Genomic DNA, 19577 nt, shown 5'->3' on the forward strand with positions numbered 1-19577 from the left:
CTTTGTAGGTATACTATAATGTTTATACTAGGCCATACGAGTTTATCCTGCAGTGTCCGTATTAATATCAGGATAAACTAGTTTGGCCTAGGCTAAACTAGTTTATCCTATCACGTTTAGAACAAACTAGTTTGGTCTAGGCCAAACTAGAAGAATATTAAAGAACAAACAAAGAAGAATATTGTAACAAACAGTACAATCTACTAGTAATATACAGGGTGGTTCATCTTATTCGCCTCGGTCGCTGTACGGAAAACCACTTGATATTTTCAAAAAATTTCTTCACAAAAATATACAGGGCCTTTAATACGACAATCTAAAAATAATGTGAATTATACAGGGTGCTCCAAAAAAGAGTGGTATATCAAAGTTATATTTTTTCTTATGGATTGCCCTATATCTGATGACATTATTGAATTGACCTTAAAAAATAAGCTATACTATTATAAGGGTTCCCTATACCTAAATACAGGGTGTTTTGATTTATTTCGATTTTTGTAAAAATGTAAGGTTTTAGAAAAAAATAAATATCTACGAATTTAAGAAGCAGTAACAAATTCTTTCTTGGATCTTAATAACAGACTATTTAGCGTACTTAAACAGATGCTTATTGCAACAAAATTTCTTACAGGGTGGTCAAAATATGAGATTGTTCTATTAACAAACTCAAGCTGTAATAACTCACTTATTTTAAATAGAACACCCTGTATCTTACTAGTCTATCGCGTAGAAAATTTTATTATCTTTCAATATGTATTAGGGTTTCCTACACCTATCTTTTTACAGGGTGGTCAAAATATTAGATTGTTCTATTAACAAATTCAAGCTGTAATAACTTACTTATTTTAAATGGAACAACCTGCATCTTATTAATCTACCGCGTATAAAATTTACTTAGCTTTTAATTCTTATTAGGGTTTCCTATACCTATCTCCCTTCATTTTTTAAATATTTAAAGATTTCCTAATTTGTAAGCTTTAAAAATTAGAATTAAGTACCTATGTCGTGGTTATGTACAACACATCACCAACACCGGCAATATACTTAAATATCTTAGTCAAGATAGTTTCATTAACAAAATTCACATTTTTATCATTTAATCACACAGAGTGTTCTTATTTTAAATGACATACTCGATATTCTCTTCTTTATAATGGAAGATATTTAAAATCTCTTCAATTCCATGTTAACATTCTCAATACACATGTTATTCTGTATAGTCGGTTCGCTAAACTCAGACACAACTCGCTAGTGATTTTAGTAAGTAATTTTGCCAATTTGGTAAAATTGGCAAAAAAATAATTACTAAATAGTTAATAATTACTAAGTAGTTAGTTATTTTGCCAATTTTGGCAAAATTGACAAAAAACAAAAAAATTGCAGACTAAAATCACCAGCCACTTGTGTCTGAGTTTAGCGAACCGACTATAAATATAAATTCCCATGTTATTCTGTAAATACCCATTTTTACATATTTTTGTACAATAGGCTCGTTTTCGTCAAAGTAGCCATTGCATTTAATTGTTTGTAATTGCGATCTAAAGATTCAAACAAAAAGTGGCGTTCTTAAATTTACTTAATAACCGTTGGGTTAAGATATGGAAAATACTTATACGGAATGAAATATAATTTAAAAATCTTCCAGAATACGGCATCTAATATAGGGTATGCAGTTTAAAATAAACATATTATTCAATTTCACATGTAGGCCAAAATCAACTAAAATAATACAACACTCTGTGTGATTACATGATAACAATGAAAATTTTATTAATGACAGTATCTTGTCTAAGTATATTGCCGATGTTGGTGATGTGTTATACATAAACACGACATAGGTACTTATGTAATTCTAATTTTTAAAGCTTACAAATTAGGAAATCTTTAAATATTTAAAAAATGAAGGGAGATAGGTATAGGAAACCCTAATAAGAATTGAAAGCTAAGTAAATTTTCTACTCGATAGACTAGTAAGATACAGGGTGTTCCATTTAAAATAAGTAAGTTATTACAGCTTGAATTTGTTAATAGAACAATCTCATATTTTGACCACCCTGTAAGAAATTTTGTTGCAATAAGCATCTGTTTAAGTATGCTAAATAGTCTATTATTAAGATCCAAGAAAGAATTTGTTACTGCTTCTTAGATTCGTAGATACCTATTTATTTTTTTCTAAAACCTTACATTTTTATAAAAATCGAAATAAATCAAAACACCCTGTATTTAGGTATAGGAAACCCTTATAAAAGTATAGCTTATTTTTTAAGGTCAATTCAATAATGTCATCAGATATAGGGCATTCCATAAGAAAAAATATAACTTTGATATACCACTCTTTTTTGGAACACCCTGTATAATTCACATTATTTTTAGGTTGTAGTATTAAAGGCCCTGTATATTTCTGTGAAGAAATTTTTTTAAAATATCAAGTGGTTTTCCGTACAGAGACCGAGGCGAATAAGATGAACCACCCTGTATATTGGCTGAGTGAATCAAGCAATCCAAAACATTTAAAAAAACTACAGGCAAAAAATGTGCAACGTTTTTTATATCAAAATATAACCTTTTTATTGAAACTATTAACACATAATATCTTTGGTTTCTATACTAAAATATACTTAAAATAAACTACAAAAATTTCCCTACTCATATTCAACAAATTCTAAAAATTCATCCATCCTCGTTCATCGAATTCTTTAAGAAGCCAAAACAGTCTATCCTTATCTTCACTCGTTAAATGCTTAACATTTAATTTTGGAATTTCTTTTGGATCACTGTTAAGGTGACCACCCTTTGGTCCCCTTATAATGAATAGCAACATAAAGATCATTTTCCCCAGTTCTGTTTTCATACATGCACTGATTTCTTCCAATAGCTTTTCGTATGTAAACTGAGTAATATCACAACCAAACATCAAAAGCGTTTGGGCAAGTATCTCATGGTAATGTTCAATCAATTCCTCAAAATGTTGCTTTAGTACTTGAGTTTGGACACTAGTAAATATAAAAAACATTAGGTCTGTAGCAGGACTATCGTAAGTGTACATTTGAAAGTCCACAATTTTGATATTTTTGACAGCTCCTTCCACAAATTGGAGCATAATGTTATTTACCCAAAAGTCTCTATGAACCACGGTTGCAAACGGTTCCCTAAACGTCGTCCTTAATGTTCCCATATACTTCATACTTTTCCTAAGTTGCGGCATTAGTTTTCTTCCAATTTCTTCTTCTTCTAAAACTAACGCTAGTTGATTTCCTTCGTAAGCTAAGTCTAATGGTGCTGGAAGTTTTAGGAAACAGCTGCAGTAAGGCTTGATTTTCTTCTCGAAAGTTTCAGGTTCCTTTAGTTTGAGCGCTAATGTAGTGGCATGGAAGTGAGCTAGGTCTTCTAGAATTAATCTTGAAGTTGACAGATCGAACCCGATGGTCCTCTCCAAATTTACATAACCTGCAAAATAGACAATTTATTATCTTCTATAATATAATGTCTCTATGTCACACAAATGAAAATGTGAAAATTCTACAAGAAGGTTAACCAGAACAGAAATAAAATCAAACCTAGATTATAAATGGATTGAAACAGAACAGGAGAGATCATTGGTCATTAGGACCAGATAGGTACTATAAGGCCTGGTAAGATGGGCAGGAAATTTTGAGGAGAGACTAAATATAAGAAGTGAGATAAGGTTGCAAGAAGCAGAAATCCAGCTCGAGGGCATAGAAGAGATAATTACACTTTTATAAAAAAGAACTTTTTATAATAAAACGTTTTCATTATTTATAGGACCCAATATAAAATTATATAAACTATTTTGTTGTTTCAATTTCTGTCATAAAAGAATTTTGTAATCAACTATTTTAAATGCATATTTTCTCTAGCGGATTTAAACTCATATATAAACCAAAAAAAAATATTTAAAATGGTATATATGTACAGTGTGACCCATTTAGATTGGAAACACCTCTATAAAATTTGAAGTTGTTAACCGATGTTAACCAAATTTTTTTTTAATGTCATGTAATAAAAGATCAATTGCGGGACAAAATATGAAATATTTAGTTAAATTTTCAGGGCATTCTACGATACTTTTTCTTCGTCAAAAGTGAAGAATTTGTATTAGCGATTTTTTTATTAAAAAAATTTCTACGCCACTGGATTTAGAGTGGCTTCAAATAGCTATGACAAAAATTTCATTTTAAATTTATTTTAAACATTTTTTTGTCTAGTAGTGGTTTATTATTAAAAGTATTTGAAAAATAATTAGTTTTATGGTTATCTGTTGATACAGGGTGTTCTTTTTTGACTCGTAGCTTAGTGAGTTTTAAAATTTTAAGTTGTCATAACTTCGTTATTAATAAATATATTTTAATGAAATTTTTGTCATAGCTATTTGAAGCCACTCTTAATCCAGTGGCGTAGAAATTTTTTTAATAAAAAAATCGCTGATACAAATTCTCCATTTTCGACGAAAAAAAAGTATCGTAGAATGCCCTGAAAATTTAACTAAACATTTCATATTTTGTCCCGCAATAGACCTTTTATTACACGACATAAAAAAAATTTGGTTAAAATCGGTTAACAACTTCAAATTTTATAGAGGTGTTTCCAATCTAAATGGGTCACACTGTATAATAATTAACTTATCAAATATGAACTTAAAGTATATTAACTTTTAATTATTTATTTAAAAAATTTAAAAAAGACACGCAACAGCAGAGTTTCGAACTCGGGACCTCTCGATCTGCAGTCTAATGCTCTACCACTGAGCCACCATCAATTTGTAATTATCGATTTGTTGACGTACTTTAAAATGGAATCTAAATGTCATTGCATTAGTCACATTTTTAAAATAGTTTGAAATTAAAAAAATCGATTTATCCATAATGAAAAACTAGAACGAACATGTAAACCGAATGGAACCAGATAGATTAGCGAACATCTGTAAAAACAACAAGCCGTATAACAGAAGATTCGTTGAAAGACCGACGAAAAGGTGGAAAGACAATGTACAGTCAACAACAACTAAAACAAAATAAGAGGCAGACAAACAGGAGTAATCCTAGTCGCACAAAGAAGAAGAAGAAGAAGAAGAAAAAGACTTATAAATATAATAGCAGTTAAATATTGCATTGTTAGTAAGTTCTGAGCTATTTTGTAAATTTCAGGTGCCTAGGTAGCCTAGAACTCTGTTTAAAATGGATTACAAAATTTGCGGAGACAGTAACAAAGACGAAACCAAGTATACAGGGTGTCCAAAAACTCTACCGACAAACGAAGACAGGAGATTCCTCAGGTAATTTGAAGAGAATTTAATAAAATTCACCCAGTCCGAAAATGCTTCCTAAGGGAGCTAGAGCTCTTTGAAAATGGGTACACGACAATTAGACCGAAATCATTAGACCGAAAGCAGTAGACCGAGCTCATTAGACCGAAAAGCACTTTACCGAAACCTCACTAGACCGAACAGCATTAGACCGAAATGGTAATAAAATTTTAAAAGTTTGCAGTAAATTATGCTAAGATTTTGTATATCTGTCTTTTTGTTTATTGTATTTTTTTTTGTATTATTTTATATACAGACTGTGTAAATTGTTTCTCTGTACAGTCTGATATGAAATAATTTTTATCCGTTAAACAAATTAGTGAAGGTAAAAATAAATTAAGGGTAGAGTGACGTTAACACCATTTTAACTGTTGATAATAACCATCCAAATAACATTTAGTTGTAATTATTTTAGTCTTATCTCTTTTCCTGCGACAAGTAAAAAAACTGCTTTTCGGTCTTCTGCTGTTCGGTCTAGTGAGGTTTCGGTAAAGTGCTTTTCGGTCTAATGAGTTCGGTCTACTGCTTTCGGTCTAATGATTTCGGTCTCTTTACAGTAAACCATATGACCGATGCTAGAAGTTCGCAATTAATGAAATCGATTCATCTCTGGAATATAATTGAACGTACAAGTTTTCGTTTTTCTAAATAGTTTTTTTTTTTATTTTTTTTTAATTTAAAAACGAAAAATTTTCAAATCAATTTTTCTAGAAAACGGTGTATCCTATCGACTTAAAACAAGAGTACCTTTTAGTACAAAAATACCTCACAATTTAATAATCCAGAGTCAAAAATGCTTAAAAGTTAAAGACAAAAAAGTTATGCGATAAAGTAACCGTTGCCCTACCCAAAAAGGACACCTATGACCGGTAGTAGAAATTTGCAATGGATGAAATCGATTTATCTCTGGAAGATAAATACGCATACTAATTTTTATTTTTCTAGATAGAAGCGTTCCGGGGGTATTTAAGAAAAACTAATTACCAGACGCCATCTTCAAATAGCTCTAGCTCCCTTAGGAAGCCTTTTCGGACTAAGTGAATTGGGTTAAATTCTCTTAAAATTATCTAAGGAATCTCCTATATTCGTTTGTCGGTAGAGTTTCTGGACACCCTGTATAAAAACGTTTTAAAAAGAGAGAAAATGGCATCTCAACAGAGTGAGAAATCATCAAAGCAATACAAAAATTGAAAGAAAACAAAGCTCTTGGAGCTGATGGAGCTTATGGTGCAAAAATCTGACTTGTTCTATAAGTAGGCTATTCTTGTTCTCATGATCATTTTTCAGTGCGTCATTAATTATGACGTCATATACTGTATTGGGTGTGTAGAGACTTATTTCATGTAATTATTGACGAATCTGACAGATGCTAGAATCGTACTTAGCCATAGGTGAAAAGCTGGTGGAATTAAACTAATTAGTAATTTAGTATATTTGATTTTTACACAATATGTTAACATGTAGGTATTTTTTATAAAGGGGAATAAAATTAAAAAGTAAACAATATTGTTAATTAAATTTATAAATATGGAAACATTAAAAAATGACACAAAACTATCCATTAATTGTGTTTTTATCTCCTTCTCTAGGTGCTGTCTCCGCTTCAAAAGTTGGCAGTCATCAGAGCGATCTTTATTTCTGAAACCGCGGCTCTAAATAATTCATTTGTATTACATCCAAACCAGTTCCTAAGGTTCTTCAGCCATGAGTTACGTCTCCTTACTATAGATCTTTTTCTTGCATAATGACCTGGAGTATTAGATATACATCTCTCATCACATGTCCCATATATCTGTTTTCTTCTTATTTGTTAGTTCTTCTCGTTCCTTATGCGTGTCTCATTACCTCCACGTTGGCTATTCTATCTACTCATGAGATATTTAGCACTCTTCGGTACATCTCAAATGTCTCTAGTCTCCTCACGCCAATGACTAACTTTTAACGAACTAAATTCTAAACCAAAACACAAAAAAATGCACAAAGACGTTGTGAAACACAAGGGAAGTCGAATTCGAAATTTCAAAATGACAGGTACACAAAATACTGACCTGAATAATAACCGTCACTTGACTCTTTGACACTTCTAAAAAATGGCCAAAATGAACGAAGTTTTCGTCAAATGTTCGTAATACGTGTATTTGATTGGCTAGAAAAAACGCGCATTCTAAATATCAACGAATCAAACGTAGGTTAGGAATAGACATCTTATGTATATAACCATTGTAATGCTGCATTATTTTTGTGTTTAATCACGGAGCTACCGCTTTTTCCGTCTCATCTAACTTAATGCATTAGAGAGAAATCGAAAAACTGTGACGCACTGAAAAATGATCATGAGAACAAGAATAGTAGAAATGATTTGGAAGTAAGTAAAACTACCAGAATACTGGAACACAGGCAGTGGCGGCCCGTGAGGTAGTGCCATAGAGCCATGGCACTACCTTGCTAACTATGCAGAAACATATTTTTTCTACGAGCGTGCAAAAATGTCTACTTTCGCGCACGCATTTTAGTTTAGAAACTTTCACTTTTCCGCACGCGTGTTACTTTTCCGCACGCGGTTTTTACTTTTCCGCACGCGTGTTAATTTAGATATGTTAATATGGCCTTAAAGTAATTGTAATACATGCAATAAACTAATATTTAGATATTATTTACTAATTTATTTCAAATATATCTTATTGTGTTCCTGTTTTAATGAAATTAACGCGACAATTCGATGAAATAAAATTATTTTGACATAATATTCGAAAGTCAAATCGGTAGACAATAACAGTCGTTTTGAATCATCGTCATGGAAACCAAGATCGTCGTCATGCTAACTAATTATATTGAAAGTTTGGTTTTGACAACCTTGTCAAAGAATTAATTTGTGTATGTATTTTCATATTAATTAAATTAATTGATTAAGATTTGGTAATTTTTTAAAGACACTTAGAAAAAATATTGTTCCTAACTCTTGCAGAAAGTCTCTTTTCCGCACTCGACTGCTTGCCGAACTCCCGCTTCGCGTCGTTCGCAAACTGCAGTCGCGTGCGGAAAAGAATGACTTTCTGCACTTGTTAGGAAAATAACTATTTTAGCTTCAAAACTTTTTAATTCCTGTTAATTTTTTTGTGTGTATTTCTTTTGATCTTCATAAATTATATAAAATATGGCAACTATGGGCGTAATACAATCCCTGCCGACAGTGGAGAGTATTCGACAGGAGAATCTCTTTCGTGCCGAAGTCAGTACTGGCACGACTAAAGAGAGAAATATTTTACGAGCATTCTATGTAAGTGACAGGGAAAGAGCTATATTGGAGCGTCCACAGACCCGCATCGTACGCATCGAACGCATCGTACGCAACGGATTTTAGTTTGCCTTGTACAGAAACTTATGTAACCGCGTCCACTGATCCGCATCGTACGGATCGCATTATCGATTGTCAAACTAAAATCCGTTGCGTACGATGCGGGTCTGTGGACGCTTGACTTTAGTATACCTAAAAATTAGAATCTCTGTGCAAGGCACGAGGGTATGATTCCAGGTCTATTTATTTTGAGTTTCTTTACGTGCTGGTTTGTCGCTTTTATTATGTATATTTTCTGTTAAAAAGTTTTTGTCTTTATAATTAAACTTTTAGTGCATCATGATCGTGGGTATTTTGATAATATTTTGATTATTTTTCAAGTTTAATTTATTAATTGACAATGAAGATTAGTTAGTATCTTAAAAAAATTTTTTGGTGGTTTTTCGCTAGAAAGAAACTACAAATGTTATAAGGTGTTGTGGAGCTTTCAAGTTAGCTTTAAGAGGTCACGACGAAAAAGAAAATTCAGAAAATAGAGGCATATTTAAGGAGCTGGTCAATTTTAGCGCCGAATTAGACAACGACTTAAAGGTTCATATTATTCAAAGTATCAGATCTTTCAAAGGTCTACCTTCTCCGGACATTTAGTTGCTTCTAATTTATTTATGTCGGAGAAGTTTTCTGCGTATACCTAAGCATCAGCTTTTCGAATAATTTCTTAATGAAACATGGAGACAATTTTAATTTTTAAGCAAAACTCGGTTTAAAACTGAATTAGAAGTAGGTACTGTATTAGCGAGACGAATTAAGTACTACCTCTGGGGCTGTTTCGCTATCGGTTTTATTATAGAGGGAAGGTTTAAAAAGCACATTTGAAGAAACTATTAAACTTTTAAGTATTTTAGTTACCATTCCTATATCAACATCTGAAGCAGAACGCTGTTTTTCGATGTTAAAACATAGTGCTTTAGGTATGCTATCTGCAGAAAAGCATTTTGTAAATTGTATTGATAATTTTAATTATAAAGTCATTGAAAATTTTGAAACCAAAAAATAGAAGAATGAACTTCATACATCGTAAACTTTAAAAGTGATATTACAAAAATTTGTGCATGTGTGTGAATAATGAAATAGAAGAATGAACTTCATACATCGTAAACTTTAAAAGTGATATTACAAAAATTTGTGCATGTGTGTGATATAGTATTATTTTTATAAATTGGTAAATAGAGACTAAATCGTAATAACAATTTTCTATCGTATTTTCGATAGTAGGTTAAGAGGTTTTTATTATTAATTAATTTACGGAACGGTTTTGATCAATGTTGGACAATTGCTTGGCACCTCAGATCAATAAACTTAAGATACATAGGATAAAAGTATCCGCGCATATTTTTTTTTTTAGTTTTTGTTGTCAGTATACCTTTTTTTGACAATATCGTGAATCCGTCACTAAAAATTTTGGCGGCTGCCCGAGTTCTGGCACTACCTTCTTAAAATGGTACGAGCCGTCACTGAACACAGGTATAGTTGTAATGTACCTATTCACAATAAAGGAAATCAAACAATTTTTGATAACTTAGAAAGGAATTGAAATGGATCGTTTTTATCGTATTAATAACCGATAAAAAAGAAGAAACAGATGTTTAGAGAAAGCCGAGGATAAGATTTAGGTGAAAAGACTTGAGAAAAAAAGATTCAGGTGAAGACATGGACATGATGGAGAGAAATAAGTGGCGAAAAAATAAGGAACAGAGATCCCTGATGAGGTAAAAGCTGAAGAAGAAGAAGAAGAAGAAGAAGAAAAAGATAATAATAGAGAAACATACCTTTAATTTTCAAGTTTTCCAAAATAATTAAACCATCTTTATCAACCACGTTATTTACACCATTCAAATTATTCCTTGCTCCATAAAATTTTGGAAAACTATCTGAAACCGGTACATTATATTTCTTCTGAAACTCATACAGTCTCGGAACTATAGTATTGTAAAACTCTTTTTCCATATTGAAGGTGACTTGGATATTGAAAACTTCTTGATAAAACTCTGAATCAGGTATTTGCTTGGCAACTACGTTTAAATCTTCGATACCTCCACTTTCGTTTTTCATCTTCATGTCGACTTTGTATATTTGGCTTCCGTAATTGTCACCAGGTACTGTAAGATTGCTGATTTTTGTTTCTATAATTTTACTGCCTTTGGGGAGATGCTTGTATATCATTTCGTCCAGTTGTTTTATTGTTTGAGGCCCCATTTCTATCCTATCGATGGATCTATAAACAAAATGGAATATGTATTAGAAAATATTTAAAAACAGAAACCAAAAGTATACATTTAAAAGATACATATTATAGAGACATATTATATAGACTATTATAGAGACATATTATAGTCGAATCCGCTTATTGCAATAGCATTCGTGCCAAGCGAAAGTATTCCTATAACCGGAATATTCTAATAACCGATCATTTGATGTTTGGTAGAAACGTTTCGGGACCTCAACTTTCTATTCCCTGAACCGAGATATTCCTATAACCGGTATTCTAATAAGCGGGTTCGACTATACAAGAAAAAAGAGAAAAAAAAAGACGAATGCACTTGCATTCTCAATATTTCTATACGGGACAGAAACTTGGATACTTTGCGCGCAAGAACTCCAAAAAAATTGATGCCTTTGCGATGTTGGTGTTGTAAAAGAATGATGCGCATACCTTGGACAGCTCATAGGACAAACGTTTCCATTCGTGACCAACTTGTCATTAAAAAAAAGGCTGTCCACTAATGTCCACAACATGTCTGCAGCACACTATACAGGTGACGGTAATTTACCCCTGTTGAATTGCCCCGCCCCCACTTGCAAAAATTAAAAAACAAATTGCTCTGATTTATGAGCTGTCATATTCCGCAAATTAAAAATTTTGCGCTCGTTACCACTGGGCAGGAATTTAATATTTTAATTAGGGTGCTCAGCCCCCCCACCCCCCCCCCCCCACCTACTACTTAAAAATAGGGATATTGAATTAATCTTTGCGGCAGAATAACGAGTTATTTATGAGCTTTCAAAGTGATATAGTTTCGATGTTTGAGCTCAATCCCTTCAACCCAAACAACCCTTGATTTATTTAACTTCAATTGATTCAACTTCAGAGAAATAAGCTGAGAAAAATTAAAATATATCGTATCGCGGGTATAATTCGTATAACGTATACACTCTAAGAATAAACTCTTAAATAACGAGCATTTCGATTATATTATTGAGCTACAACCTCTTCGCAAGAAAACCACCCTATCTTCTCGGCTTAAGAGACAGTTGTACTTAAAATGCATTAAATTAATTATTTGGCGACTACATATCATTTAATAATTTATAAGCTCGTAAAATGCGCGCATTTAGATTATTGAATTGCAATTTATTTTGTATAGTGCAGTGCAGTCACTGAAGGTAAAAATCAACAAGGTATTACCTTCGATTTCGGTGAACCTCCATCGATTTTCACGAAAATTGGTGAGTGGTTAAAGGATACCTCACGAAACGAGAGTGGCGTGGTGCCACCTTGCGCTTTTACCCTGCGGGTGTTACTCTTCTGAGGGGTGAAAATTATTTTAGTTAAAATAACTCTACAAATCGATACAGGGACAAATTCTAAGCAAAAGTTGTTATATAAAGTTATTCAAATAAATCAATACTTTTTGAGTTACTTATTAAAAATCAAAGATTTTAATTTTCGTGAAATAAAGTGAATGTTAAAGGTGTTTTTCATAAATAACTCAGCTATAAGTCTTTAACTCAGGAGCGAAGGATGTATTCAGACTGCAGAGAAGGGCCATTCGCATTGTCGCAGGCTTGCCATATAGAGCCGATTGCAGACAAGTTTTTATAGATTGGAAAATATTAACATTACCTTTCCAGTATATATATGATAATCTTATATATTATTGTGTTTTCAATTTATCAATCAAAAGCAAAATGAAAATTAAATTAAATTTTTTTTTAAATAACGCGGGCACATTAATTTGATACACCCTGTATATTGAGCTGTAAATATTTATTAGAATTTAGTTTGTATGTAAGTGGATTTCTCTTTTAATGAGTTTTCCGATGAACCATTAAAGACTTTTGTGAATAATTAAAGTGAAAAGGACGATGTATTTAGGTTTAAAAAGGAAAAAGATTGTTTACTAGGGAAACTATAGAATCCACAGCTGGATGTAATTATCATTTTTCGAGAAAAGCGGTTTTAAAAGAAAGTTTGGAATTTAATATCTTTGTTTCAACACGAGTAAATGTTTTATAGTTCCCCGAAAGTAATTAGGATGGTCGGAATAATTTTGAAAAAGACTGTTTGTTTGTCGAATGGAAAAGATTGTTTATGATTCTTGGCAAGTTGGAAGGGGAAAAGTGGTTTGAATGATTGAGAGAGTTTGAAAAAGAAGTCATTATGTTTTTGGCATCGCTGAAGAGCAGTTCGACGTTTTCGTGGATAGATAGTTAGCAAGTACCAGTGGCTGTTTGATAGTGGAGAATAGTGTTGAAAAGTGGAACGAGAGACAGATCAAATTGAGACGAAATACCTCTTTGATTCTGTATTATTGTGAGAAGGAGAGCAGAGAATTTTTGGAGTTTTGTTTGAATCGAGTACGTGTCAAAAGAGGCCCGGCTTGTTGGAGAAGTGGTGCTGGTATGCTGATAGTTTTGAAGCTGGAGAACGGAGAGGGCTTTGATGAGTAGCCTTTAACATAGTCAACGAGGGAGAGCTGTTTTTGGGTCACGAGAAGACATCAGAGTGATTGAAGCAAAAGGTCAGTCAATTTATGTGAAAGAGATTTTTATGTTCGGAAACTAAATTTTTGAGTAAAAAGCATATGAATTAAAATTCCAATATTTCAAAAAGTAAATAGTAAATATAGGTAATCTTGCGAATACATAAATTTGTTTTGTTTAGTTTGTTTTACCAAAGCCATCGGGAACAAACCGATAAATTGTTTTTTTTTTAACTATAATAAATTTAAGTGGTAAAAATTTCATTCGGACATCTGTGTCCACAGGTTCTAGATTTGAGAGATTTTAGAGTATTGATTTTGACAAATAAAAGACAATTCTGTATGTTTATTTTAATATTTTGCTTTATTTCTTTTCCCTATTTTATCCCGATTAGGATCAACTAAGAGATACTGAACCCACGAGAGAAGATAAGTATAACGTGAGATAATTTAGATTTTTTTTAATAGTATAAAAAGGCACCCTGAGATTTTTTATTCATTTTTATGTATGATTTGCGACAATTAAATAATTAATCAAATAAATAATAATTAATACAAAATTAATAAGAAGCAGATCATAACAATATGTAAAATGCAATATGCATAAATTCCAGACTCATGAACAGATTCATAATATTAACACACGCTTTAGAGGGAACCTTGCCCCAAAGTTTCGTAGGCTGGAGAGGTGCAGAGATGGCCCATCATGTCTGGCATTTCTTTAATAAATTACCCCTAATAATTCGAGAACTGCCCTTAGATACTGTTATATTTCTATTTGATATGAAAATTAAATTTTGATAATTATAAACAAAATTCAATTCAATATAAAATATTTTCAATTTTCTCAACCACGGGCATATAAATTTAAAACAACCTGTATACAACAAATTGTTATATGTAATTTTAAGAAGTGATTAGAATAAGCGTACGAAACTCGGAACAATGTGCTTAGAATAAACAAAGTGAATGACGCGTACCATTATCGTTTCTTCGCGGAAGGTCGATCATTAGCCTATGCTAAATAAAACTCAGTGAAATAGATGATAGTTCATTATCGTTTTTCGCGGAAGGTTTCGATCATTAGCCTATGCTAAATAAGACTCATTTGAAAGAGAGAATAGGTCATTAAAATTTGTAAATAGTTAGAAAGTATTTTAGAATGGGAATTAAATATTTTCTTTTGAAATCCATTAAGCATATTTAGAAAGATTAAAAATTGGTTTTGAGGAATATTACGAATGAGAGTTGGTGGTGGAAGATTGATTTGTGAATTTGGAAGGGATATTTAGAAAGTAGGGGAATGAATGACAAAGTGAGAGCAGAATGTTTTGAGCTGTCGAGAAGTGAAGTCGAGTAGTAGACGGTAGTGTTCGAGGAGTGAGAAAGCCGGTGTAGTTCCGTGAGTGTGGAGTATCTATCGTGGAACGAGAAGTAGACCAGGTCGAGAGTAAAAGAACCTCCTTGAGCCCAGAGTGTCCCGGTAGCTGATAGCAGTTTCGAAAAAGGTAGAACACAGCATCACGACAAAAGCAGGAACGAGAGCTATTCGAGCTAGTTTTTCAAAGGAGAACATCACTGGAAGCCAGGACGAGGTTTGATCGCAGCCAAGGATAGCAGGAAAGGGTTTTGTGTGAGGACATTTTCAGTTCACCAGGAAAAGGTCAGTCTCATTTGTTTGGACATGAATGTATGGGTTTTTCGTATTAAATTCCACATAAAAAATTGAATAACATAATCAATAATATCAGAAAAGCTTCATCAAACTTAAATAGAGTTGTTCCTAATAACTCCTAATAGTTAAATGTTAATAAAAACTTTCAATTGAAAACCAAAAGGAAATAAGATTCCCATTTGTAAATGTTATGTTTAAGAATAATAAGAAATAGCAAATATTAAGCATTGGTTGCCTTTTAAATAAAATAAAAAATATTTTGATTATAATTGTAACCCATATGTGTATTTTTTTTACTCTTTTCTTTTCTATCCCGATTAGGAACCATTAAGAAATATTTAGAAGCCACGGAAGTAAGTAATTAATTTATAATTCGCCCTGAGATTGAAAACATATTGATATGTGATCTGGTTAATTAATTGGATTAGTATTAATACATTGATTAAATTAAGTAACATATAAGAATATTATCTCATATCAATAATCAAGATCACATCAACTGGCGCCCAACGTGGGGCATTGTAAAGTATTTCTAGTGGCAAATTTGAAGGATAGAAAGAGTAAAGCCGGTATTTGAAAATTTATATGCCTGTGGTAAAAAGTGAGATACTTACATTTGATAACATAAAATTTTAGATCTCTTTAGGTACAAATTTTACATAACTGATTTAATATTTTATTTTTACGATATTTACATTTGATATATTTATTGACAATTTATAATATTTGGGTGAGAAAAAGTCGTCTTGGTAACATACTAGTAAAATTTCATATTTGGCGGGGACAGTACTTCTTGAAAACAAATGTCTGTGACAAGAAGCCAAAGCAAGGACAACAAAAAACAAAAAGAACATTCAGACCAAGAAGATATTTTAGACAAGACAATCATGGCATCAGAACAGCAAGAATTATCAGGAATAGATAAACTATTACAACTGATGCAACTCCAGTCACAAAAAATGGATGAAGCAAAAAGGACAATGGATAAAAATCAGGAGGAAACAAAACTAGCAATGGATGAAGCAAAAAGGACAATGGATAAAAATCAGGAAGAAACATCAAAGAAAATGGATAAAGTGGATCAAAAAATGGAGGAAACACAACAAAAAATGGAACAGAAAATGGATAAAGTGGAGAAAAAAATGGATGACAATCAACAGGAAACAAAACAAGCGATAGAAGAGAACAATAAGAAAATAGAGGAACGCATAGAAAAGTATGAAATGAAAATTAAAGATCACATGCAAAAACAAGAAATGAGAATGAAGGACCACATGAAAGAACAAGAAATGAAAATTCAAAATAAAATGAAGGAGTTAACGAATTGCCAGAAAAAAGAAATGGAAAGTTTGGAAAACAAGTTGCAAAACGCTATTCAAGCAGACATAGAAGAAGTGGAAAGAAAGATTGCGGAAATCAATACGCAACAAAATGTCGGAGAAAGAAGAGAAATGGTTATACATAGCACAGATGACGTGAAGATAAGGTTTGGCGGGGATGTAAGAAGATTACACCCAGTGCCGTTCATTAATAGCCTCAAAAAGAAAATACAACACATCGGAAATTTCGATACAGCAAAAGAAACTATCAGAAACCATCTCAAATATGAAGCAAGCCTATGGTTCGATAGTAAAGAAGAAGAATTCGGCAATTGGCAACAATTTGAACAAAAATTTTTGAATTATTTCTGGGGAAAGGTCCAACAATTGGAAATTAACAAGGAATTGCAAAATGGGAAATACAATGATAGGATGGGTGTATCAGAAAGGACATATGCTTTGCAAATTTACAATAATGCAAAACATTTACAATATAATTACTCATCGGAACAATTAGTCGAACTGATTGCAAGACATTTCGAGGAAACGCTGGAAGACCATATCACATTGCAAAATTACAAAGACATAGATAGTTTATGCCAATTCCTACAAATAAGAGAATCACGTCTAAGAGAAAGAAAATCAAGAAGGTCGCGAGAAGATTACAGGCCCCGAGAAACACAAGATTACAGAGATAGAAATCAAAATAGGAGGGACTATACAAGACGAGATTTTAATCCCAGAAGGGAAAACTAAAATAGAGACAACGGAAGAGGAAATTATGAACAAAGAAATAGGCAATGGAATGAGGACAGAAATCGAGAATACCAGAATAGAAACACCACACGCTCAAATCAAGAAAACAGAAATAATGGTAGACAAAATGAACAGGGATATCGAGAAAACCGAAACAGATCCGACAGACCAAGAGAAAATAGAAGAGAAGTGAATAATACCCAGACAGATGAATATGACGGAGAGAGACATTATGACGAAAATATAAACAACGATGAGCAACCGGCGTCTTTTCACGACGGCGCTCACTAAAAACCAAAAATCAAACAGGAATCTTTTGTCACCCCAAGGAGTTTATTAAATTGGCAGGAAACAACGAAAAGAAAAATGGAGTTAATTTAAAATTTGTGGATGGATTTATCAACGAGAAACCAATTAAAATTATGATAGACACTGGATCTGAAATAACATTGGTCAACAGAAAACTAATAGAAGAAGTTAACTTAACAAATTTAATTTATAAAATACCTAGGGTAAATTTAGTGGGCGCAAACAAACGGACATTGGCAACTATAAATGAAGGCATACGAGTAATGGTACGACTGGGCAAGAATATGTATGCACTACAATGTGTAATAATGCCAAACATGTCACATGACATGATAGTAGGAGTGGACGAATTGGCAGAAAAACATGTAGTGATAGATTTTAAAAATAATACGATGAAACTAACAGAAGAAAAAGAAAAAGAACAGGACAAGGAACATGAGAAACAAAATACGGACGAATCAGGTAAAGAACAAACAGTGGAAATGAATTTGGCAGCGAAGCAAGGACAAAGAAGAAAAAGGAGAAAAGGTCAGAAAAAGATAAAAGAAAATGAAACCTGTGGCTCCTCAAAAGAAGAGTTGAGCCCAGAAGAAGAAAATTTGAGAGTATCAGAAACAAAGGAAACCTGGGATTCCTCAAAAGAAGAGACGGGCTCAGGAGAAGAAGAAATAAAGCTAAAAAATGAAAGTGAAAAGAATATGATTGAAACAGTGGTATTTGAAGAGGAGGTATATGCAAACGAGGATGCAGAATGCACGGTAAACATGTGTGAAGAATCTGAGAAAAAAGACAGAAAATTGATATGTGGAGAAGGGAAAGAAAAAGAATTGCGGTTGATGTTAAGAAACTACGAAAATTTGATCAATGAGGAAAACAGAGTGGCTAAAAAGTACGAACATTCATTTGAGGTGAAAAACTTGGGAAATTTTCGATCAAAGACTTACCCGATTCCATACAAGTATCGACAAGAGGTGAAAGAAGAAATAAATAAAATGTTGGAAGATCAAATCATCGAAAGATGTGATTCACCGTATGTTAACCCGATTGTGATAGTAAAGAAAAGCAGTGGAGAATTGAGATTATGTTTAGATGCCAGGAATATCAACCAGCACACTGTATCACAATATGAATCACCTCTAAACATCGAGGCCATTTTTGGAAGAATCACCGGGTCACACATATTTTCGAAAATTGACTTAAAACACAGTTTTTGGTTGATACCGTTAGCTGAAAAGTGTAGAAACTACACCGCTTTTTCTATTGATGGTATTGTCTACCGGTTTAAGGTAGTGCCGTTTGGATTGCAGAGTGCTTGTGCTGCACTCGTCCGAGCTCTACATACCATTTTGAATCGCCACGAAGATTTCATAGTTCATTATATCGATGATTTATTAATTTTTTCACAAGATACTCAGAGTCATCTGAAACACATAGAAATAATTCTGGAAGAATTGGACACAGCGGGATTGAAATTAAACATTGAAAAAAATTTTTTCAAAAAGAAGTCATTTATTTGGGTTTTCAATTGGACACCAAAACAGTAAGATTATCCGAAGACAGAGTCAAGCTCATAGATGAATACCCAAGACCAACGAATTTGAAAACATTGAGAGGTTTTCTTGGCACGATTAATTATTTTAAAAAACTGATTCCCGATTTGAGCCAAAAGGAAATCCCTCTGATAAAGTTGCTTAAAAAAGGAATAAAATGGAATTGGAAAGAAGAACAGGAGGAAGCTTTCGAAACATTAAAACCAGAATTCGCAAAAGGAACGAAAATATACCACCCCATTTACAATTTACCTTTTATACTCCGAACTGATGCGTCCATACAAAAATTTGCAGGAGTTCTGTCTCAAATACAAAACGACCAAGAAGTGCCGATATGTTTTATATCGCGAGTGACTAAAACACATGAGAGAAAATATAGTGTTACAGAATTGGAGTTTGCCAGTGTACTATATTGCGTGAACAAATTGAGGTTTTACTTATTGGGAGCAAAATTCACAATCGAAACAGACCATGCAGCTTTAGTACATATCATGAAGAATAGATTAGTAAATAATAGAATACATAGAGGTATTCTATTATTACAGGAGTATGATTTTGAGTTCCGATATATAAAAGGAAAAGACAAC

The 19577-nt window shown here is 32.6% G+C and overlaps 1 protein-coding gene across 1 annotated transcript in view; it reads right to left on the bottom strand.

The window, feature by feature from the left end:
• Positions 1–2542: 2542 nt before the first annotated feature.
• LOC114327074 (rho-associated protein kinase 1) overlaps positions 2543–19577 on the bottom strand; it is a 194885-nt gene continuing 177850 nt past the window's right edge. Inside the window, exons 17-18 of the mRNA XM_050654227.1 lie at positions 10448–10893; positions 2543–3447 (exon numbers count right to left, since the gene is read on the bottom strand). Coding sequence (XP_050510184.1) covers positions 2663–3447; positions 10448–10893 — 1231 coding nt within the window. The 3' untranslated portion in view covers positions 2543–2662. The remainder of the gene's footprint in view (positions 3448–10447; positions 10894–19577) is intronic.

The sequence above is a fragment of the Diabrotica virgifera genome, chromosome 6, assembly GCF_917563875.1.
Source record: "Diabrotica virgifera virgifera chromosome 6, PGI_DIABVI_V3a".
NCBI classification, from domain to species: domain Eukaryota; kingdom Metazoa; phylum Arthropoda; class Insecta; order Coleoptera; family Chrysomelidae; genus Diabrotica; species Diabrotica virgifera.